Genomic DNA, 25,545 nt, shown 5'->3' with positions numbered 1-25,545 from the left:
TATAACTTCCAATTAGTTAACAAAAAGTCAAAATTTTAATTATTTCCCCCTTCAGTACTCCATACAACATTTATTAGTTTCTGATGGGTACAGGAGGGTACACTATTGTTTTGAAATGGTCACTACATACATGTAACATTTGCCTCCTTTATTTTCTCTTAATTTGAAGGGCAACAAATGTATTTAAAATAAGATTCTTAAAACTTCTCACTCATCCATGTTCTTCAAAAGTTATTGATCCAGATGCACAGTCAGTAGTACATATAAACTTACTCTTTATCATTTTAATGATTCTAGGGTGTGGGTGCTATTTTGTAGTACACTTAACACACATCAAAACATTCAACAAGTTCATTTTCACCAACTTTCCAGTATCAAAATATTGACAAGTGCTGTGACAGTCCCTTATAGCTACTTGCAGCTCGGTTTTCAATATGTTTTAATGTGACTGTATTTGTTTGGGAATCTAGTACTAGTACTGTGCATAGTACTAGTGCTACTAGTACTGTGAATAGTGTGTAATATCCCCTAAAATAAATTGCTATTGTTCTTTCCTAGTCTCCACGAAAAACAGATGTGTGAGTGCAAGATATAAAATGATTAGATTAGGTCAGTGATTCCTAACCTTGTTAGAGGATCCAAACCCAAGGAGTTCATACATAAATTCACCAAACCTGTCATTAGTTAAAAACAAAAGTATGACTTTTTACAAATTCAACACATAAAAAAGTCATTTTTTTGTTTTTATTCAGATTTATTTATTTAATGACACTATCACGACAGTCACCCATTGACTACTGAGCGAACAAAATTTCGTGCAGCACTGATTGGACAAGCAATGTCACGTGATCATCTGGCCAAGCGATCGTGTCACAACAAACTGACATCTTGAGTTGGGTGAGTCTTAACCTCCATTGCAAAAGCTCCGTCGAAACCCAGAGAACAATTCATCGAAAATCAAGGGTTCGATCGAACCCAGGTTAAGAACAATTAGGTAGAGCTGAAGAAAATTCATGGTTGACATAATAAACCGACAAAAACACTTTGGAACATAATTCCTTGTTTGATATTCCTGTTTCAGGTACATGGCCATCATCCACCCGTTGCAGCAGCGCATGTCATCGACAGAGACCAAGGTCGTGGTAGGAGTGATTTGGGTCTTGGCTTTGCTCTTGGCCTTCCCACAGTACTACTACTCCAACATAGAACAGCTGCCCGGCCGTGTGGTGTGCTACATTGACTGGCCCGAATACACATTATGTGACTTCAAAACAATGTGAGTCTATGAAACAGCTTTTGAAAGAGTCAACATGCATTCAAATTAGCAGCTGTGGTCGTCAACAGTTGGTATTCAGAGCAAATTTGGCAATGCGGCATGGATGGTTTTTGTGCCTCCTAGTTAATAAATGGGAGGCACATTGGATTTGTGTTGATATGGAGGGTAAAATATGCAGACTGTCTGAGAAAAACAATTATATATTGTGGATGCCTTTGTCAGCATTCATTTTCCCTTTGCATCTCGTGTTGCTTTTTTATTCAATACATGGTGTGGCCTTCTCCGATTCAACGTCATTTCCACATTCAATGATATAAATCAAACCAGCATGAATGAAATTGTTTTAGTCATTATTCAAACTAAACCAAGTTTTAAAAAATGACATGAAATATAAAAAATACATCTACAAAAAAAAACAACCAACCACATCAAGCTCAAGATATCAACAAAAGTCTGAACGTGTCTCACGGCGCATCTGAACTCTCCGTAATTTATCTCCTATGTTTGCAGAAGTGGGTAGGTTCACCGTACGCCACCATTTTACAGAATTTAGATTCATCCTTACTGGGCAAGTATGTTATTCATGAATTTATTCGGGAATTGAAAATATGACGTAGAGCGTCATTCCCAAATTAGTTCTGCTTTTGTTTTTTTTTTTCATGCTTGGGTGCCGATAAAGCGCTGGCCATGGCCTCTGGCAATGTTTTTTCTTGTCCACAAGGGAACAGCATTTCCCTTTTTTCCATGTCAGAACTTTGTTCCAGCTTCAGCTGTTGTTAAAGCACTATATAAACATACGTATATAAACAATGCAATACAGTAAAGTCTCGTTATATCGATATCGGATATATCGATAGTCCCGGTTATATCGATACTATTTCTATGCACGCACGGAGAAAATTACATGCAAACAGGGTCGGATATATCGATAGTCCCGGTTATATCGATATTTTTTCGGACTCCCTTGAATATCGATATAACGAGACCTTACTGTAGTTACATATTGTATTGCATTGTCTTTTGGACCGCTGCCCTCATTTCAAGCTCATATAACTCCAGACCCATATAATTTAGGAATTACCTCTTTTTTCTGACGAAAGAAGAGAGCCTAAGGTTTCCAACGCTGTATTGAATGTTTATGTAGTCCTAAAAATCAATATTCTGTGAGTCCTGGAATTCAAGTGACAAAGACCCTGGCACTGGAGTGGACACATTTTTGTACATGTCTGGCAGTGAATGAGTTAAAGAACACACAAGGAATCTGACAGAATCCGTGACAATTTCAACCATCACTGGAAAAAAAATCTAACCTGACTTTATTGGTAGAGGGGCTGACCAGCCCATATTAGGGTCTCGGTACACGGCTGTATTCCATCGGCTTAACAGATAAATGACAATTTAGATTTGTAAATGAACTTGATGCGCTCGATTTAGGGGGTGAAAGAAAACTGACAAAAAAAACATCATGAATATGCAAGCTCCAAACAAGAAGGCCACGGCTGAGATTCAAACGCCGTCGTTTGAATACCAACTGACAACGTGTCGACCATATGAAACGTTTTTACTGAAAACATCATGATTGAAAGCACTACATATCATAGCGATCCTTTTTTGTTTTGTCGCTGTAGATTTTTATAAATTCATTCTCCTCAGGCAACACAGTTCTGCTTTTCACACCTATGTTTGCTTATCATGTGAGCTTTCCTTCAAATGTCCTTTTCATCAAGCTGCTGAAGATGTCTCTGACTGCAAACAAGAAGCTATGGTCTGTTTGTGTAGCACCCAGACAGAATATGACATGTGTGAAATGTCTAATGCAAAGCCAGTGAAGCACTTCTAATGGCTGCGAGGGGGACTCAAACTGTGGAAGGATCCCTACTTTGCTGTGTAAGTTCATCTATAAGGTCGGTGGGTTATTCGAAAAAAAAAATAGCACCAGCAACAGCCTCTGGTGCTGATTTCTCAATCACCAAAATTGCTACATGCACCCATAATTAATAATGATCAGTCAGATTTATTATTTAAGAAGGAAAACCCTCTGTGTTTTCTTTTTTGAAAACCCACACAGCAGCAACGTTGCCACTCCTGGGCCATGTTCGGCCCCACTCCTGGGCCATGTTCGGCCCACATGCATTATTCCACTGCCGACACAAGGCCAGCTGTGCCAGCTTCATTCCAAATGCCAGCCAGATGCCTTTGCTGTGTGGGCAATTACACTCCACAATGTACCCATTCTATTGTCATTCTGGCCATGCACTGTTTGACCAATGGTGAGTGCCTACGATTGTCACGGCAGAGCTTTTTGGGGCTCCCTCTTGTGATCCCGAGAGTCAGTGCGCAGACAATAGCAGGTTGGTTCTTGTCCGTGAGGCTGTCATTCACCCCGTAGGCGACGAGGATGCGCTGTGGCCAACTGCTTTTGACAAAGAGGAGACACATTGAATGAATACATATATTTGAATAGAGAATACAGTGCTAAATAACTTGCAAACGATCTATTTCGGACGCCACGGATGTGGGCCCGGTTCGTCGGTGTTCTACCGGTTGTCCCCTCTCTGCCTTACCCCGCTCTTCGCGCCGACGCGCGGCACGACCCCGCGGCCTTCTGCGGGCCCAGCCCGCCACCTTGCCCCGAAGCAGAACAAACTGTCTCAAAGAGGCGGCGCCGACCGTGAGCCCGACGCGGCGTTCTCATTGCGGCAATCCCGAACGCAGACACCCACCGGCCTCGGCTCTCATCCTTGCCGCCCTCCTTCCGGTGCCATCACCCGGTCGATTGCTGTGCGAGAGTGAGATTCTGGCTGCGTCGGATGTTCCCTGTATACTGTATGCATACAGCATGTATATATATATATATATATATATATATATATATATATATATATATATACAGTGAGACCTCAACTTACGAACTTAATTGGTTCCCAGACAGAGTGTGTAAGGCGAAAAGTGTGTATCTCAAAAAAAAAATTCCCACAGGAAACCATTACAATGGGAATAATCAGTTCCCGGGTTTCCATAAAATATACTTTTCAACTAAATAAGCCTTAAAACTACACACAATATACCTTATTCTATGTATAATAAATGTGCTATTGTATTATAATGAAAGAAATACACTGCATTGTATCATAAAGTCACTTTATTTACATTTGTGATGGTCATTTATAGCTTGATGGAATGGTTGTAGGTCGAAGGTCAAAGGGAATTGCTGTTTGGAAAGAGAGGCACATTACATGACGACTGTAATTGAAGAAATAAACTGTGCTGTGAAATAAAGTTTTATTTACCTTTTTGATGGTCGTTGATGGCTTATGGAAGGAGTGTCACCTTCCATAAGGACTGTTGGTAACTTAACCTCGGGTGCTGTTCGGTCGTGTGCTTCCGCCGAAGATCACTCCGCCAGCTGTGGTGGGTGTGTATTATGAAAATAGTGCTTATTATAAGGTTTAATTTTCATAAATTTGACGTTTGTAAGACAAAAAGTTTGTACGTTGAGGTCTCACTGTATATATACAGTAAAGTCTCGTTATATCGATATTCAAGGGAGTCCAAAAAAATATCGATATAACCGGGACTATCGATATATCCGACCCTGTTTGCATGTAATTTTCTCCGTGCGTGCATAGAAATAGTATCGATATAACCGGGACTATCGATATATCCGATATCGATATAACGAGACTTTACTGTATATATATATATATATATATATATATATATACTGTATGTACATGTAACTACAGAGGAATAAAGTTGATTAACCATACAATTAAACTATGGGAATGAGTAGTTGAAGCTAGACTAAGAGCAGATGTAAACATTTGTGAGCAGCAGTATGGCTTCATGCCAAAAAAAGAGTACAACAGATGCACTGTTTGCTTTAGGAATGCTGATAGAGATGTACAGAGAAGGTCAGAAGCAATTGCATTGTGTCTTTGTAGATCTGGAGAAAGCGTATGACAGAGTGCCCAGAGAAGATCTTGCATGAGGAAGTCTGGAGTGACAGGAAAGCATGTCAGAGCGGTGCAAGACTTGTAGCATGACTGTAAGACATTTGTGAGGTGTGCTGTCGGTGTGACGAAGGAATTCAAGGTGGAGGTGGGACTCCACCAGGAGGCAGCTCTGAGCCCCTTCTTATTCGCTATGGGGATGGGCAGGTTCACAGACAATGTTAGACAAGAATCTCCTTTGAAGATGATACTTGCAGATGACATTGTAATCTGTAGCGAGAACAGGTGGGGGTGAAACTAGAAAGGTAGAGGTATGCCCTGGAAAGGAGAGGAATGAAGATCAGTCGCAGCACCACGGAATATATGTGTGTGAATGAGCGGGATCCAAGTGCAAGAGTAATGCAACAGGGAGAAGACATAAAGAAGGTGGAAGATTTTAAGAATTTGTTGTCAACTGTCCAGAGCAATGGAGAGTGTGGAAAAGAGGTGAAGAAGCGTGTCCAGCCAGGCTGGAAGGGCTATAGATTTTTTTCAGGTGGGATGTGTAATAGAAGTGTTTCAGCTGGGTAAGGTGCATAAAACGGTAGTGAGATCAGCCATGATGTTTGGACTGGAGACAGTGCCACTGAAGAAAAGACAGGAAGCAGAGGTGGAGGTAGCAGAGATGAAGATGTTGAGGTTTTCTTTGGGACTTACCAGGTTGGATAGTGTCAGGAATTAGTATATGAGAGGGACAACTCATATTAGAGGCTTTGGAGAGAAAGTCAGAGAGGCCAGACTGAGATTGTTTGGACATATCCAGAGGAGAGAGAGGATGGAAGAAGGATGCTGAGCCGTGTACTGCAGAAAAGGGAGCACAAAAGGGAGAAAGTAATGAAAGGAAGCTGAAAGACAATTTGGAAATATTTCACAAGAATTCATGGACAAAATATAATTATCTATTATATAATTATCTATCTTATTTCAACAGTAGCCAAAATGGAACTGTATAGTGCCACTTAGCAGTTTTTTTTGACAACGATACTAGTGCAGCGTGTTCTACCAGAAACAAATTCCTTGTGTGTTCTACATACTTGGCAATAAAGATGATTCTGATTCTGATTCTGATTCTGATCTGTGATTTACATATTTTAATGTGGGCATATGGGGCTTATATACAGGTATGGCTCGCATATGTACAAATTCGGTTTTCTTCTAAAAATATAGTGGGTGAGGCTTATAATCAGGTGTGCTCTACAGTCCGGAAATTACGGTATTTTATAGAGAAGTGTTTGAAACACTGAGCTGAGAAGTTGCTATCAGCCGAGCTGTGATAAATGCAACACCCCTTTGCACATCATTACATGGTTGTCTGTTCTCGAATATCAGTACTTGTGTTAAAGTGCTCATGCTGATGATGTTGCTACATCTGTATATTGGCTGATGATGGTAAGGGATTGGAGAAAGACCGGTGAAAGGAAATGGAATGGTTATGGTGGTGGGAAAACTGGTGAATAAATCACTTCCAAACGTCCTGCATTTTGTTTATCTATCACAAACTACTTACTGAAGTTCATCAATCAACAGCATAATGAACATCAACATTTGCACAATAACACATTTGCCCATGCTTCTCCTTCAACATTGCCCCTTGATGAAAAGATAGCATGTCATTGGTGCGTGAATGTGAAATGTCAAATCTCTTAGTTTTATCGTTCCTGCACAAGAGACACATGGTGAGGCTTGAATATTCCACCAAGTTCGACAAAAGACCAGTTGGCTCTGTCTGTGGCAGCATGTGGACATAAGATATCTGGAGTAAAGGTCACGAGATAAACATTGACTGTGAGCAGTAGTGTTAAAGATTGTCACTAAATCATTCTGGAAATTTGAATCTGTTCACTTACTGGTAAGTGAACAGGAGCAGGCAAAATAAAGGATATATAGGGGAGAAGGAAAAATACATTCAATGATTATTGGAATTGTTTATCAGGGCCTAAAGCACTGGTATCCCCTGCCCTTTTTTGTGTGTCCAACGCCTGCTCTCTTCAGCGTTTACTGTATTTCAGACGTGCCCATTACGTCGATCACGAGCGACCGGCATGTCGCTTCCAAGTCCCAAGTCTTTTGCGAAGGGTGTCGTGTTAAAAAAAATGTCACTGCTTATTAGTAATAATGCTGATGCTGCCCACCTTACGAAGGAGATACGTTCCGAGTGGTCGTTCGTGAGGTGAATTTGATCGGATGTATAGTATAAAACACAGATGCTCTAACAGTCGTAAAATAAATTCACACCAACTGTAGTACGACGACATATATCATTGGGTCTTCAGTAAGCCATGACTGAAGCTGCTGGCACGTAATTACCGAATTATGTGCCATTACATTTTGTTATGCATCGCCATTTGTCTCCTCTGAGCCTCAACTGTATTTTGTGTAGTTTTAAGCTTTATTTAGTATAAAAGTATGTTTTATGGGGCCCTGGGAACTGATTATTCTCATTTTAATGGTTTCCTAAGGGAGATTAATGTTTGGAAAACACACTTTTCGCCTTACACACACTTTCTGAGAACCAATTATGTTCGTAAGACAAGGTATATATATATATATATATATATATATATATATATATATATATATATATATATATATATATATATATATATATATATATAAATCCTCGTCTCACCCCCCCTGGGTGGTGTCTGTCCCCCATTTTTTAGCTCAGGTCCTCTACCAGAGGCCATGAAGCTTGAGGGTTCTGCGCAGTACCCGTGCTGTTCCCAGCACTGCGCTTTTCTGGACCGAGATATCCGATGTTGTTCCAGGGATCTGTTGCAACCACTTGTCGAGTTTGGGGGTCACTGCCCCGAGTGCTCCGACCACCACAGGCACGACTGTCACCTTTACCTTCCAGGCTCTCTCCAGCTCCTCTCTGAGCCCTTGGTATTTCTCGATTTTCTCATGTTCCTTCTTTCTGATGTTTCCATCACCCGGGACCGCTACATCCACGACAACGGCTTTCCTTTCCCCTTTATCTATGACCACGATATCTGGTTGGTTGGCCATTACCATCTTGTCAGTCTGTATCTGGAAGTCCCACAGGATCTTTGCTCGGTCATTCTCTACCACCTTGGGAGGTGTTTCCCATTTTGACCTTGGGGTTTCCAGTCTATACTCCGCACAGATGTTTCGGTAGACTATGCCAGCCACCTGGTTATGGCGCTCCATGTAGGCTTTCCCTGCCAGCATCTTACACCCTGCAGTTATGTGTTGGATTGTCTCAGGTGCCTCTTTGCACAACCTCCACCTTGGGTCTTGTCTGGTGTGGTATATCCCTGCCTTGATGGCTCTGGTGTTCAGGGCCTGCTATTGAGCAGCCAGGATGAGTGCCTCTGTGCTGTCCTTTAGGCAAGCCCCCTCTAGCCACTGATAGGACTTCTTGAGATCAGCCACTTCTGCTATTGTTCGGTGGTACATCCCGTGTAGGGGCTTTTCCTCCCATGATAATCCGTCTTCCAGCACCTCATCATCTGTTCCCCATTGTCTGAGACATTCTCTGAGTACATCATCCGTTGGAGCCTTCTCTTTGATGTATTCATGGAGCTTGGATGTTTCATCCTGGACAGTGGCTCTCACACTCACTAGTCCCCAGCCTCCTTCCTCACGGCTTGTGTACAGTCTCAGGGTGCTGGACTTGGGATGGAACCCTCCATGCATGGTGAGGAGTTTTCGGGTCTTAACATCCGTGGTCTGAATCTCTTCCTTTGGCCACCTTATTATTCCTGCAGGGTATCTGATCACTGGCAGGGCGTAGCTGTTTATTGCCCGGGTCTTGTTCTTGCCATTGAGCTGGCTTCTGAGGACTTGCCTCACCCGCTGGAGGTATTTGGTCGTAGCCACTTTCCTTGTTGCTAGTTCGAGGTTGCCATTGGCCTGTGGTATACCAAGGTACTTGTAGCTGTTTTCAATGTCTGCTATTGTTCCTTCAGGGAGTGAGACCCCTTCAGTGTGGACTACCTTGCCCCTCTTAGTCACCATCCGACTACATTTCTCCAGGCCGAATGACATTCCGATATCACTGCTGTAGATCCTGGTTGTATGGATCAGGGAGTCTATGTCCCTTTTGCTCTTAGCATACAGCTTTATGTCATCCATGTAGAGGAGGTGACTGATCGTAGCTCCATTTCTGAGGTGGTATCCATAGCCTGTATTGGCGATTATCTGGCTGAGGGCGTTCAGTCCTATGCAGAACAGCAGTGGGGAGAGTGCATCACCTTGGTATATGCCACATTTGATGGACACTTGCGTTAGTGGCTTTCCATTGGCTTCAAGTGTGGTTTTCCACATCCTCATCGAGTTTGCAACGAAGGCTCTCAGGGTCCTGTTGACCTTATACAACTCCAAGCATTCAGTGATCCATGTGTGTGGCATTGAGTCATATGCTTCTTGTAATCAATCCAGGCTGTGCACAGGTTGGTATGTCGGGACCTGCAGTCTTGTGCGACCAGAAGCTGATGTTTGGCACCTCTAGTATCTCTACCAATGCCTTTCTGTGCTTTGCTCATGTATCGATCCACGTGGCCACTTATCTTAGCCGCAATGATGCCTGACATGAGCTTCCATGTTGTGGAGAAACAGGTTATTGGCCGATAGTTGGAAAGAACTGCACCCTTTGAGGAATCCTTCATGAACAGGATTGTTCGCCCTTCGGTTAGCCATCCTGGGTGAGTCCCATCCATCAGCAACTGGTTCATTTGTGCTGCTTGACAAATATATATATATATATATATATATATATATATATATATATATATATATATATACAGTAAAGTCTCGTTATATCGATATTCAAGGGAGTCCGAAAAAATATCGATATAACCGGGACTATCGATATATCCGACCCTGTTTGCATGTAATTTTCTCCGTGCGTGCATAGAAATAGTATCGATATAACCGGGACTATCGATAAATCCGATATTGATATAACGAGACTTTACTGTGTGTATATATATATATATATATATATATATATATATATATATATATATATATATATATATATATATATATATATATATATATATATATATATATATATATATATATATATATACTGTTAGATAGCTAGATTAATATACAGATAGATTAGTGTTACTGCCCCCAACACCTGAATCATCCTGTCAGTCTCACTTTCACAAGTAGCATTTTAAAATATAAAATGTCACATTTAACTTGTGTTCAGCTTTTTGCAATGGCACCATGGAATTAGAGCTGTTGCGAGCTTTTCTGTCACTGTTTTCTGCTGTTGCTGTCGCTGCTCCTGTTGGTTTGTTATTGTGTGTTACTGCTGTAGATTTTTTATTTTGTCAAGTCATGATCTTTGCTTATGCCATGGGTTCTTTTTTTCTTTGGATTCTTGTTGTTTTCAGGAATTAGTTTGTTCTGGATTCAGTTTTCTCAGTGTTTTTGTCAATCCATTGAACTTCACTCTGTACCTCCCTCCTGCTTGCTTTTTGGGGTCCTGCATCACCGTTCGTGACCATGTCAACCATTCAAAGGAGCTACCATTGATACCTACCTGGTTCTGCAAGCGAGCCAACAGAATACAGTAATACACCATATGAAGTGCTGCAATTAAACCCCACAAAACCAGACACACACAATCTCCAGTGTCATATGCCAGAAAGATGTCATTAAAAACTCATAACTGGGCTGACTTTGTGCCATTCATCATCTTAATACTCAAGGAAGACCTCGATGACCTGATGTTCATCCAAGAAAGATTTTAACTGCATGTGCACCACTTTTTTTCTCAAAGTTTGGATATAAAACACAGCTAGGAAATGGGTCTGGAAAATGAAACTGCAGCGAATGGTAGACATGCCAAAGATTAATTTACCAATACTCGAGAGAACCTCAAGAAACGTGGATGAACCGGGGAGCCAGATTGCTGTACTTAATCCTCTGAAAAGTCGTGGAAACAACTTGGCAGAAAGGGTTTAAGTGCAGAACAATTTTGATTGCACCCACTTAGCCTAATAAATAATGTAGCCACAAGGGGGCACAAGCCAGTGTCTTATTGTGCCGTCCCAAGCCCGGATAAATACAGAGGGTTGTGTCAGGAAGGGCATCCGACGGAATTTTTTTTGCCAAAACAAATATGCGAATCAAACACTTATCCTAATAAATGTTTGATAAATACTGTGAAACCCCTTTATAACAAAACCTACATGTGCGAAAATAACCCCTAGTGCAGGGGTCTCAAACTCAATTTACCCGGGGGTGAGCCTGGGCCGCATCAGGATTTCCACAAGAAAAGCACAGGTAAAACATTCCAATGTTCTCAAAATCTTTATTTTTAACACACACAAAAGGAATTAAATGAATAAATGGAAAAATGAATACAAAAAATAACCAATAATAAATAAATAAAATAATTATAATGATCATAAGGCAGATAGAAACGACTGAGAACAGGAAAAATAATTATTTTAATAAAGTTTAAAACCTTTAACTTTCTTAACATAAATAAAATATTAAACATGAACTGTCCTAAATATGGCTTCTCTTGCCTACTTCTTGCTGCTAGAGACCTGGCAGCGCTTCTTTTCACAAAGCCGAGCCACATTTGGCTTGAGGGAGGAGGCAGGGGAGCCTCTGAGTAGGGCTTGAAGATGCTCATCAGTAAGTCTGGACCTGTACTTGGACTTATTGAATTTTAAGGTGGAGAAGAGCTTCTCACATAAGTATGTGCTCCCAAAAAGACACATGGTCCGCTTGAACATTCGAGTTCAGGGAAGCTGGGGGTTAACTGTTTCAAAAATTGCCCAAGCTTGTCTGCTTCTCTATTCACATCCCTGAACTTGGCTTTGAGTGCAGAGTTGCACTGTAGGTCACAGAGCTCCATTTGGAACACATGAGGGGCATCTTGCACATCAAAAGAGAATGGGTCCGCAAACATTTGAAATGTGGCTTTGTGTGTCTTGAAGTCTGCAAATCTGTGATCAAATCCCCTCTGTAGCTCCAAAATGGCTTCAACATTCTTCTCACCACTGAATGGTGTGCCTGCATCCAGGTGTGCCTTGCATGCTGGGAAATGGAAAAAAGTCTGTCTGAGAGAGCTGGGCCTTCCATAACACAAGTTTTGTGCAGAATGCTTTCACGTTGTCATAGGCAGCACTGACAAGTTGCCCCTGGCCTTGTAGCCTCTTGTTCAGTACATTAAGCTCATGTGTGATATCAACAAGAAAAGCTAAGTCAATGAGCCATTTGGGATCACTTAGCACAGGAACAACCACCCCGTCTTTCTCCATGAATTCTTTTATTTCTTCTCTCAACTCAAAAAATCTCTTCAATATGTTTCCCCTGCTGAGCCAACGTACCTCCGTGAAGTAGAGCACATTCCCGTATTCTGAGTCCATTTCCTCTAAAAAAAGCACTGAACCTTCTGTGCTTTAAGCCCCTGGACCTGATTTGGTTGATACATTTCTCAACGACAGACATCACATTGTCAACCTTCAGGCATCTGCTGCAAAGGGCCTGCTGATGAATAATGCAGTGCAGTGCTATGGCCTCCTCCACACCCTTCACTCCCAGTTTTTTTGAACAAGTGCTACCAGTCCATTCTTCCTCCCTGTCATTGATGTTCTTCCAAAGTTCTTCCAAGAGAAATCGGCATTCTCAATAGCATCACACAGTTGTTGAAATATGTCCTTAGTGGTGGTCTGGCCCTGCATTGGAATTACTGTGAGGAACTCCTCCATCACTTCAAAATTGTCATCAACACCAAGGACATATATTGCGAGCTGGGCAGTGTCTGTGATGTCTGTGGTCTCATCAAGAGCCACTGAATATACACTGAAACATTTTGCTTTCTCACACAGTTGATCATAAATGTCATTTGATAGATCAGAAATGCGCTCTGCCACGGTGTTGCCAGAAAGGCTGATGTTGTTAAACTGGCCTTTCTTTTCTGGACAGACAATTTCTGCAGCCTGTAATATGCAATTTTTGACAAATTCACCTTCTGTGAATGGCTTTCCCGCTTTAGCAATCATCTCACTGACAACATAGCTAGATTCAACTGCTGCTAAATTCTGTTTGGTTGCTTTCTTGAAGTTGTTGCCTCAGTAGACGTGTTTTAAGATTAGCAACCTGGTTGGCTCTCTCATCTCCCTGGTATTTTTCTTACTCCTCAGCATGTGGAGTTGTATAATGAAATTTCAAATTGTATTCCTTGTTCACCGTGACTTTTTCAGTACAGATAAGACACGTCGGGGTGCCCCTGTGCTCAACACAGAAATTGTACTCCCCACTTTTCCTAAAATTGTCTGTGTTCATTACCAACCTTTCTCTTCACCGCAGGCTTTGAAAAAGACATCTTTGGGGCTCTGGAATATGTGATTCCACTCGGTGTGAGTCTCGAGTCAAGCTTAAACTTTCAGTTCGCGCCGCTGTTGCGCATGCACACATTCAATCTATGATGTTATTAAACATCCGATTATTAAAAAGGCGTATACATGGCAGAAAGACCCGGATAGCTAACACAGTTCTTTTTCTCTAATTGTATCCAATAACGACAGTTATCCGAATTTCTGAAGTGCGGGGTGAACGCACTTACTGTTAAGTTTCAGTTTAACTTGTGACGTGCCTATAATAAGTAAGAACAAACACACTGCAGCTTACTAAGCGCGATCAACCAGGATGGACATGGCTACTGACACGGCACAGGCCGGATCATAAATCACAGTGTCTTCTTCATTTCTGAGCTGAGAGCAGTGGAGGACTATAGGAGCCGAGTGGAGTCGGCGGCTTCTCCTCAGGCCAGCTGACTGGAGGAATGAATGAATGAGTGAGCAAAGCACTGGACAGCCTGACCGATGTGCCACCCTTCAGAGCCTTTTACCCCACCGTGGTTTGTTCAGCTCCACACACAAATTTCATTCATATCAATCATGCGGGCCGCACTAACACTTTCATATCAAGGCGGGCCGCAAAATATTTTTTCGGGTGCCGTAGTTGGCCCGCGGGCCGCGAGTTTGAGACCCCTGCTCTAGTGTGAAAAAAGCATTTATGCATTAAAGCCATTCCCTCTTTTCTGCTTCCTCTGATAACGAAATGTCTTATATATATATATATATATATATATATGTTTTATAATACAAAATCCTCTCAATGATGTTCACTACAACGAAAAAAAAGCCTTTTGCAAAAGTCTAATCTGACCTCAACCTGCCACAGGGACTCCTCTGCGTAGCTTGGAAACAGCGACCACCATACTGATTTACAACAGAATTGAGGAAAAATTGCCTCAATTAATCTGTATATTAGTTGACAAAATTGAGTGAACATAATTTTTTGTTTTGCTTGGAGCGACACCACTTGAGGGAAGTGCACCTCAGCACTCATAGTGCACTGCTCTCTGCTGTGTGTGCGTCAAGACTAACATGTTGTCATGATCTGGTTGGCGACCAACGGGGGGCGCTGTCGGTCCCGCCTGCACCTGCACAGGTGCTGGTCGTCCCGATCAGATTGGCGACCAACGGGTAGCGACGTCAGCCCTGCCTGCAGCCTCGCAGGTGCTGGTCGTTTTAATCACTGACACTTAAAAGGACACCCGGCACGACCATCCGGTGTCGGTTCATTGTTTGCTGCATGTTTGTTGCATGCTTTGTCTGCAATCGCATGCATTGTATGGTGTGCATGTGTTTGTTTAACCTTGGCGGACTTTTACACTTGGTTTTCTTTTGATACTTTGTATTTTTTTCTGTTCAGTTGATTTTGATGTTTTACATTTTTTTCATGCCGACCTTTAATTTAATACAATTTGTCAAACAACTTCCTGCTCCCTCCTGCCTGCTTTTTGAGATCCGCACCCGCCATCATCACCTTGCAAGCCGTGACACCTGTACGCATGCCCACGTCTTTTGGTTTCAACCAATCAGCGCTGACGCAAACAATGTCACAAATCAAAGGAGCTTTGATCTACGACAACTAAGACAGCAGAAACTACAGAATGATCAAGGATGAACCAACATGTTTTTTTTTGCTAATCTGTGTATTTGCCTTTTAATCCAAATTTTGCTTTCATGAGCTTTCCCTTCGCATTCTCGTGGCATCACTATATCTCATAGAATTAGAAATTTCAGAGAGAACGAAAGCCACAAAGGGTCCAAGTGTGCACTCAAAAGTCAAATTAATCATTGAATGGCGAGTATTTGAATAGGGTTTTGTGTAAAATAATTCATGCGTGATGGCAATGTTCAAACAGGTACACAGGAAGGCTGAGAGATGGAGAGAGAGATACTCAAACTCACACCAAGGGACAATTTTGAGTGTTCAATCAGCCTGCCAAGCATGTTTTTGGAATGTCGGAGGAAATTGGAGGACCCAGAGGAAGTCCGCACTGGCATGCAAACTTGACACACCGTGGCTAGAGTGGAGATTGAACCCACAACCTCTGACCGTGAAGTCTATGTGCTGGCCACTCAACTACCGGGTAGCCTGAACTGTATATTACTTTTGAAAATCTTATATGTTGCATGCAACCAACAAGTCGTGGAGCAAACGGGTCAAAACAGTCAGGGTTCCTTTGGAATTTTGGAATTTTTTATGCAATGAGGAATATGCTGATAATAAATAAAAGTACTTTAAAGAAGATATAAAATGCAATTGTGGAATATTCTAAGACAGGCTTTTGTGACGAATATTTGATCCATCGCCCACCTTCAAGACTTGAGACTTGCATAACCTCTACCGCTTTGAACGAACTCCAATTATCAATCCTCTGAGATGCAGGTAAAATTGACTGTTATTAAGAGCTATTTGTAACTATCAATGTACCCATTTTAAAAACATGCAACCAGGGTCTTACTGATAGTGTCGCTAATTATTTCAAAATTGGGTTTGCGGCATAAGTATTCAAGTTGCTAAATTACTTAGAGTTGTGTTCATAAATTTACTAGATGCTACTAGATACTAGATATCCAACACTATGGCCTGAAATAACTGTGTGTGTGTGTGTGTGTGTGTGTGCGTGTGTGTGTGCGTGTGTGTGTGTGTGTGTGTGTGTGTGTGTGTGTGTGTGTGTGTGTGTGTGTGTGTCTGTGTGCGTGTGCGCATTTTGATGTGCAGTTGTGCATGAGTGCATTTGTTTGTGCGCCTGTGCTATTGTGTATGCGCATGTTCGCATTTGCAGTTACATTTGCACTTGTGCATCAGTGTATTTGTACATTTGATTGTGTAATTGGGTGTGTGTGAGCGTGTATGTGTGTGAGCGTGTGTGCGTGTGTCTGCGTGTGTGTGTGTGTGTGTGTGTGTGTGTGTGTGTGTGTGTGTGTGTGTGTGTGTGTGTGTGTGTGTGTGTGTGTGTGTGTGTGTGTGTGTGTGTGTGTGTGTGTGTGTGTGTGTGCGCATGTATGCAAATACAGTAAAGTCTCGTTATATCGATATCGGATATATCGATAGTCCCAGTTATATCGATACTAGTTCTATGCACGCACGGAGAAAATTACATGCAAACAGGGTCGGATATATCGATAGTCCCGGTTATATCGATATTTTTTCGGACTCCCTTGAATATCGATATAACGAGACTTTACTGTATTGACTTATTTTGGGACAGTGGCATGTTTCCCGCTGTGTTATGTCACCCATCCTTTCAACAACACTACCTAAGATTTTAGGAACTAAAGACACACATTGTTGAAGCTCAGGATGTGAAATGACTTCACATTCTTGCTTGATACTCATCTCCATTTGTGTATGAAAATGCTCCTCCTAGAATAACCAAAACATGGAATTGTACACTGTATCCGTGGTCAGCTAGGAAAATGTCACTAACCTTTTTCATATCTACACATGTACTCCCTGACTCTTCCGGGAAGTTTTGAAACACTCGGAATAAGTAATGGAAGGTTATTTTCTCATCAAACTATTTGACAACTTGTCAAAAGTCATGCGGATGTTAGACTGTACAAAACATATTACCAATGAGCATATGCATGTCAACAGACTCTGAAAAACTGGACATTTAAATGTTTTTTTCTTAATGAAAGGAACATGTTAAACACAAGTTCCCTTCTTAATCAATTTCATTGCACACATGTAAATATGAACTATATTAGAATTATGAATTATATTATCATATTTACTTTAGTTACGAAAGTGTTTTACTTGGTAATCTATTAGTTTCTTGATGGGGCGGACACAACAGGTGATAGTGTAAACATCATCAGCACGCAGCCCGAGCACTGTGGCCCCACACGGATGGTCTCTACTGCTCCGCATGAACAATTGCACCTCAACACACGCAGCTGTCAAATTCATAAAGTTTGCAGACGAAACCATGGTCATCGGCCCCATCAAAAAAGGCAATGAGTCTGCCTACTGACAACAAGTGGAGCAGCTAGAGCTCTGATGCTGCCGACCCAACCTAAGAGCTGAACACGCTCACGACAGTGGAGCTGATCTTAGACTTCAGGAAAGATCAATCACCACAGCTTCCCCTCACACTATGCAACTGCCTCGTGTCAACTGTCGAGACCTAAAAATTCCTGGGAATAACAGTCTCCCAGAACATGAAGTGTGAGGTCATCACCAACTCCATTCTGAGAAAGGCCCAACAGTGGATGTTTATTTGGAGGTTGCTGAAGAAGAATGGCTTGCCACATGAGGTGCTACGACAGTTCTCCACAGCAGTCATCCAATCAATCCTGTGTTCTTCATTCACGGTTTGGTTTGGGGCCACCACAAATAAAAGGACAAAATCCGACTTCAACGGACAGTTAGTCGGGCAGAAAAGAATCACTGGCACCGCCCTACCCACTCTTGAGGACCTGCACAGTGTATGAACCAAGACAAGCCCACGGAAAATCCTACTGGACCCTATTCACCTTGCTCACCACCTTTTCCAGCTTTTCCCCTCAGGCAGGCGCTACCAATCCATGCGCACCAAATCCAGCAGACCCTTGAACAGCTTTTTCCCTCTAGCCATTAACAGTGAGCCAAATCTAACTGTATAGTGGCTCTTTACAATTTTGCACAACCCTGTGGAGTAGCATCCCATTATTGTCATTGTAGCTCCATCTCTGTACTCACTTGAACCACTGTCACTGCTCTATATAGTCTCCAGCACCAGACACTTTGCGGCACTTAAGAACATCTCTCTAATTGCATACTTGTTCTACAAATACAGCAACTGGTCACTTGAAAATACAGTAAAGTCTCGTTATATCGATATCGGATATAGCGATAGTCCCGGTTATATCGATACTATTGATATGCACGTACGGAGAAAATTACATGCAAACAGGGTCTGATATATCGATAGTCCCGGTTATATCGATATTTTTTCGGACTCCCTTGAATATCGATATAACGAGACTTTACTGTAGTTCAATCGTTTTCTGCAACAACTGTACAACTGTTATCGGATTTTATTCTACCACTGATCACTTTAGCTCTGCTTGATACTTTGCACATTGTCTCACAGTTGTCCCTGAGAGAACACTAACATGACAGAATGCCCTTCCATACTTATTTGTCATGTCCCTGTTAATGATGATACCAGTGCAGTGTATTCTACCGGAGACAAATTCTTTGTGTTTTCTACATACTTGACCAAGCCACAGGAGGTGCTACAATATTTCTACACAGCTGTCATCGAATTCATCCTGTGGTCTTCCAACACCGTTTGGTTCGGGGCCGCCACAAAAATGGACAAAATCAGACTTCAGTTAGGACGGCGGAACAATCATTGGCACTGCCCTAGCCACTCTCGAGGACTTGCACACTGCAAGAATCCTCAGGCAGGCGCTACCGATCAGTGCGCACCAAATCCAGCAGACATTTAAACGACTTCCTCCCCCAAGCCATTGATTCTTTAAACAGTAACACAAATAGAACTGTATAGTGCCTCTTTGCAACTTTTGATACTATGTGCATGATGATACTAGTACACCGTGTTCTACCGGAAATAAATTCCTTGTGTGTTCTACATACTTGGCAATAAAGATGATTCTGATTCTGATAAAGATGATTCTGATTGTGATCTTACGAGAGCAAATGAGATCCCACTCCGCATTCAGGTGGTATTTGACCCTGAACAGTGAACTCATATACAAGTCTGACTGGATGATCGAGCATGCTTGTGCACTTTAGCAAATGGTCCCTTGTTGAATTGCTGCCTTGACTCACTTCAAAATGGTGTGGTTGAGTGATAGCCGTTCTTGTTATTTTGAACATCTACCATGTCAAAAAAAAAAAAAAAGAAAACGTAAAAAATTATCGATAATCAGAATGACTTTAGAAACACGGTGTATACAAAAGGAGCACATAACTGTACAGTCTACACTGTTCAGTACGTAGACACGTTGATGAGGTCATCACAACTTGATTTGTGTGACTGATCCCCATTAAATTGGCCTTTCTGCAAAATCAAGAAATCAGCTGAAAAATTGTAATGTTTCATTCATCCTGTTTTTTGATCAGCTACCTCAATAACAACTAAATAATGGAAAATGATCACAATCACAGCAATTTGAAATAGTCATACATGTGTTCGGAATATGTAATAATAATATATAATACAATGGACTGATTGGTCAGTAGCTGTGACACCCAAAGCTAAATTGTGGTTTGTTCATATTATCAAATATAGTTCACTTCTTGCCAAACATGAGAAGCATGCCTTCATGTTTGGATGAGAGACAAAACAGCAGCCCCACAGTGTGTAATTCTTCAGTGGCTGTATGCGCTGAAAAAGGTATTATTGATTCAGCTTGTGTGACAGTAAGGCAACATAGTGCAGCTTTCCAGTCGTAAAGCCGCATCCATCAGTCAAAGTCAGGTCTTTCAGCCCCCCCCCCCCCGAAGGAGATGACTGTCATTCTCTGTGTACAAGGTCATGCTTAATCAAAAATGTTTCAAAATAGATGACAGTCCTTTATAAATATTGTGCTTTTTTTTGCTTCAGTATGACCTGTTGGACAAACCTCAAAAATAAAAATTTCGTGGAAAACCCAATTACAGTAAAGTCTTGTTATATGGATATTCAAGGGAGTCCGAAAAAATATCGATATAACCGGGACTATCGATATATCCGACCCTGTTTGCATGTAATTTTCTCCGTGCGTGCATAGAAATAGTATCGATATAACCGGGACTATCGATATATCCGATATCGATATAACGAGACTTTACTGTATCACATTTTTTTCATAGGAGCATAAAATAGTTACCAAACTTAGGCTGGTTCATTCATCGGTGAAAGAAAGAGTCATGGAAGAGGCTTTGAAGTGTTATAAAGGTCAAGAAATGACTGAATGAGGACGTGGAACTACATAAACACTTTTTTTTAAATAATGCGTTCCTCACAAATAAAGCTTGCATTTTATCACAGTCATTGTCATTGTTCTTCATTTAACAGTGATTAATTTGTCGGTCAGAAAGCTTCTTTGATGGCTACATTCAGGTATGTCACATTTTGCGGAGTCAGTGGGATCAGGATAACTTTACTTAACACATACCAAGATTTTTGGTTGGAAATATTGAACAAATGCATTATTTAATACTTTGATTACCAACAGTTTTTGGACCAATTTACAACAGATTATTTTCTTACAGACTTTTTTTTCTTACAGTTTTTTAGGTGTTCAATTACCTGACTCGTTTCAGCTAGGATGAAAGGAAAAGTGTATAAAACCGTGGTCAGACCAGCCATGATGTTTGGACTGGAGACAGTGCCGCTCAAGAAAATACAGGAAGCAGAGCTGGAGCTAGCAGAGCTGAAGATGTTGAGGTTTTCTTTGGGAGTGACCAGGTTGGATAGGATCAGGAATGAGTACATTAGAGGGACAACTCATATTAGAGGCTTTGGAGAGAAAGTCAGAGAGGCCAGACCAGATGGTTTGGACATGTCCAGAGGAGAGAGAGTGACTATATAGGGAAAATGATGCTGAGTCTTGAACTGCCAGGCAGGAGACCGAGACCGGAAACAAATTCCTTGTGTGTCACCCCCACTACTACCTTGCTGTCGAGTAGCGTAACATAATATTCCGACCACCCATGGATCCCGCCGGCGAAGACAGATTCCTCACCGCCCTCTCCATGCAAGCGGAGCGTTCGAGCCAGATGGCGCAAGTCATCACGGAACTCCGCCAGATCACCACCTCGCTGGCTCAACGATTCGAGACGGTCGAGGAACGTCTGGCAGCCCTTACAATTCGGTCCTCCCCGTCCGCGGGTGGGCACCCGCTCCCGCTACCCAACCCCTCTCGCTACGCAGGCGAAACCGGGCGTTGCGCGCAATTTCTCATGCAATGCGCGCTCGTGTTTGAACAACTGCCGCAAGCCTACGCTAGCGATGAGGCTAAGGTAGCTTTTATCACCAGCCTGCTCAGGGGAGACGCCGAGACGTGGGTGCTGGCCATCCGGGAGTCTCGACCGGAGCTGTGCACCTCCTACCCGGACTTCGTGGCAGAGATTCGCCGGGTATTCCACCATCCGGTCACGGAAGTTGAGGTAGAAGGAAGACTCCTCGACTGCGTCCAGGGGTCCCGCTCGGCTGCAGAGTACTCCGTCGCCTTCCGGATTCAGGCCGCTGGCAGCGGCTACGACGACCGAGCGTTGAGGGGGGTGTTTCGTCGCGGGCTTAACTCCGATCTCAAGGACGAACTGGCTACACGCGACGCTGGCACCACCTTCGACGACTTGGTCAACATAGTCATCGGCCTTGATCACCGCCTTCAGGAGCGACGGAGGGAGCTGAGCGGTCGGCGGCCCGACGAGCCACGAACCCGGTCGTTGAGAACCAACGCCGGCAGCGAGCGCGTGCGACGTCGGGAGATTTCCCCCGAACCCATGCTGATTGGTGGGGGGAACGACCGCATCGAACCCGGGGCTCGCCGCACCCAAGGCCCCCAACCAAAGACCTCCGGCACATGCAAGTCCCTGTCGAAGAAACGACATAGGCGACCGCGGGAGGCAAAACCCCCTACCCCCGTAACGCGATTGGAGCTGGAAAGTGAATTGACTGGGCCTTCCAGCTCCCAAACAGTGCGGGCATTAGTGGACTCGGGGGCCGACGGGTGCATTATCGATCCCGAGTTGGCAGACTCATTGGGCTGCCAACTTATCGACCTCCTGCCCCCCAAGGAGTTTGTGGACCTGGACGGAGGACTATTAGCGCGAGTCACGCACATCACGGCCCCGCTCAAACTTCGGGTAGCGGGGAACCATGTGGAGCACCGCCAATTTTTAGTCATGCCCTCCCGGAATGCGCCATTGGTATTGGGTCTTCCCTGGCTCAATACCCACGACCCATCCATCTCCTGGGAGGGTCCCACCATTCAGGGCTGGAGCCCCTACTGCTACGCCAACTGCCTACGGTCGGCTACGGCAGGGCAAGATCCCTCCCGCGTTGGCCCGCCCGAGGCCATCTGCCTCAAGGGTGTGCCACAATGTTACCATGACCTGCGGGAGGTGTTCAGCAAGGACAGAGCCCAATCCCTGCCACCCCACCGACCGTATGACTGTGCCATTGACTTGCAGCCAGGGGCTCCATTACCGGACTCCAGACTTTACCACATTTCACAACCGGAACGGGAAGCCCTGAGCACTTACATTGACTCCTCTCTAGCGGCGGGACTCATTCGCCCGTCGCGTTCCCCGCTGGGCGCAGGGTTTTTCTTTATCGAGAAGAAGGACGGATCCCTGCGCCCATGCGTTGACTACCGGGGCCTGAACGACATCACCATCCGTAACAGATACCCTCTCCCCCTCATGGATTCGGCCTTCGCGCCCCTTCAGTCCGCCACCATGTTTTCTAAATTAGACCTTCGCAGCGCCTACCATTTGGTCCGTATCCGTGAGGGGGATGAATGGAAAACAGCATTCAAGACACCTTTAGGGCACTTCGAATACCTGGTGATGCCGTTCGGGCTCACGAACGCGCCCGCCGTTTTCCAAAATCTGATAAATGATGTGCTCAGGGACTTCCTCAATGTTTTCGTTTTTGTTTACCTAGATGACATTCTTATTTTTTCCCGCTCTGCAGAAGAACATCGGCAACACGTCCGACGGGTCCTGGCGCGGCTCCTGCAAAACCGGCTCTACGTGAAGGCAGAGAAGTGCGACTTCCATGTCCGCTCTCTGTCGTTCCTGGGGTTTGTCGTGGAGCAGGGGCAGCTCAGGGCCGACCCCGCCAAAACCAAAGCGGTGGTGGAATGGCCGACCCCTAAGACGCGCAAGCAGCTTCAACGGTTTTTGGGGTTTGCCAACTTCTACCGCCGCTTCATTCGCGGGTATAGTCAGAAGGCACTTCCCCTCACTAACCTCACGTCCACCAAGCTCCCTTTCAGGTGGACTCCCGATGCTGAGGGGGCATTCAACCGCCTCCGTCGTGCCTTCACCAACCCCCCTGTCCTGCGTCATCCCGACCCCGAGCTTCCGTTCACGGTCGAGGTTGACGCATCCGAGTCCGGAGTAGGGGCCGTCCTTTCCCAGCGCTCTCCCACCGACCAGAAGCTACGCCCATGCGCCTTCTTCTCCCGCCGGCTCAGCCCCGCCGAGGCCAATTATGACGTCGGCAATCGGGAACTGCTGGCGGTCGTCCTGGCCCTGCAGGAATGGAGACACTGGCTTGAGGGAGCTAAACACCCCTTCACCGTCTACACGGATCACAAGAACCTGGCGGCCATCCGGTCTGCCAAGAGACTTAACTCGCGACAGGCCCGATGGTCACTCTTCCTCACCCGGTTTAACTTTTCTCTCACCTACTGCCCAGGGTCACAGAACACCAAGCCCGATGCCCTATCCCGCATCCATGAGCCGGCAGAAAGGGAGGAGACCACCACCAACATCCTGCCGGCCCAACGCATCCTGGGTGCCCTGAGGTGGGAGGTTGAGAGAAAAGTTCAGCAAGCCCTGGGGACGACCCCCATCCCCAGGGGCTGTCCTAAGGATCGCCTGTTCGTCCCCGCCCCTCTTCGCACGGAGGTGCTCGTCTGGGGGCACACCTCCAAGATTGCCTGTCACCCGGGGGTCAACAGGACGATCCAACTCATCGCCCAACGGTTCTGGTGGCCGGGGTTCCGTAGGGACATCACCAGCTTCGTGAAAGCCTGCCCGACCTGTGCTTGTGGGAAAGCTTCCCACCAGCCCCCGGCAGGACTCCTCCAACCGCTACCGGTGCCGTCCAGACCCTGGTCTCACATCTCCGTCGACTTCGTGACAGGCCTCCCCCCCTCCCGTGGCAAGACGGTCGTCCTCACCGTTGTGGACCGATTCTCCAAGTCGGCCCACTTCGTCCCGTTAACCAGGTTGCCGTCCGCCATCGAGACGGCTCAACTCCTGGTTAACCACGTCGTCCGTCTCCACGGGATTCCGACGGACATTGTGTCGGACCGGGGACCGCAGTTCGTGTCCAAGGTATGGAAGCGTTTCTGTCGGTCCCTAGGGGCGTCGGCGAGCCTGTCATCTGGATACCATCCCCAGACCAACGGACAGACGGAGAGGAAGAACCAGGACCTGGAGGCGGCCCTCCGGTGCGTGTGCCTCCACAACCCGGCGTCGTGGGCCCTGCACCTACCTTGGGTGGAGTACGCCCACAACTCCCTTGTCTCCGCAGCCACAGGTCGGTCCCCATTCATGTCCGCCTGTGGCTATCAGCCGCCCTTGTTCCCCACACAGGAGGGCCAGGTGGAGGTCCCGTCTATTGAACATCACCTCAGACGGGCCCACCGAGTCTGGAAGGAGACCAGGGACGCCCTGACACGCACCGCATCCCGGAACCAGCGGTTGGCGGACCGTCATCGGAGACAGGCACCCAACTACCAGGTCGGGCAGGAGGTGTGGCTGTCCACGAGGGACCTTCGGCTGGCAGGGTCTTCAGCCAAGCTGGGCCCACGCTTTACGGGTCCCTTCCCCATCGAGGCCATCCTCAGCCCGGTCTCGGTGAGGCTCCGGCTGCCACCCACCATGAGGATCCACCCCGTCTTTCACGTTTCCCTCCTCAAGCCAGTGGAAACCAGCTCCTTAGCCCCCACGCCCACCCCCCCACCTCCCCCCAGATGTTGGCCGACGGACCGGTCTACACCGTGCGGGAGATACTGGACTCCAGGCGCATGGGCAGAGGAGTGCAGTACCTGGTCGACTGGGAGGGCTATGGACCGGAGGAACGACAGTGGGTCCCACGTGCCTGGATCCTCGACCCATCTCTCATCCGGGCGTTCCATGCGGCTCACCCTTCCAAACCTGGTGGGCCGCCAAGAGGCGTCCGTTGAGGGGGGGGCACTGTCACATCTCGTCGCCGTCCTGGGCGCGCCCCGCCCCTCC

The 25,545-nt window shown here is 45.0% G+C and overlaps 1 protein-coding gene across 1 annotated transcript in view; it reads left to right on the top strand.

The window, feature by feature from the left end:
* tacr1a (tachykinin receptor 1a) overlaps positions 1-25,545 on the top strand; it is an 85,057-nt gene that overhangs the window by 35,245 nt on the left and 24,267 nt on the right. Inside the window, exon 2 of the mRNA XM_088994933.1 lies at positions 1,082-1,276. Within this exon, the coding sequence (XP_088851059.1) occupies positions 1,082-1,276 (195 nt within the window). The remainder of the gene's footprint in view (positions 1-1,081; positions 1,277-25,545) is intronic.

The sequence above is a fragment of the Hippocampus bargibanti genome, linkage group LG04 (genome assembly GCF_051943395.1).
Source record: "Hippocampus bargibanti isolate YZ-2025 linkage group LG04, ASM5194339v1, whole genome shotgun sequence".
Lineage (NCBI taxonomy): Eukaryota > Metazoa > Chordata > Actinopteri > Syngnathiformes > Syngnathidae > Hippocampus > Hippocampus bargibanti.
This window is presented reverse-complemented; position numbering and strand designations above follow the sequence as displayed.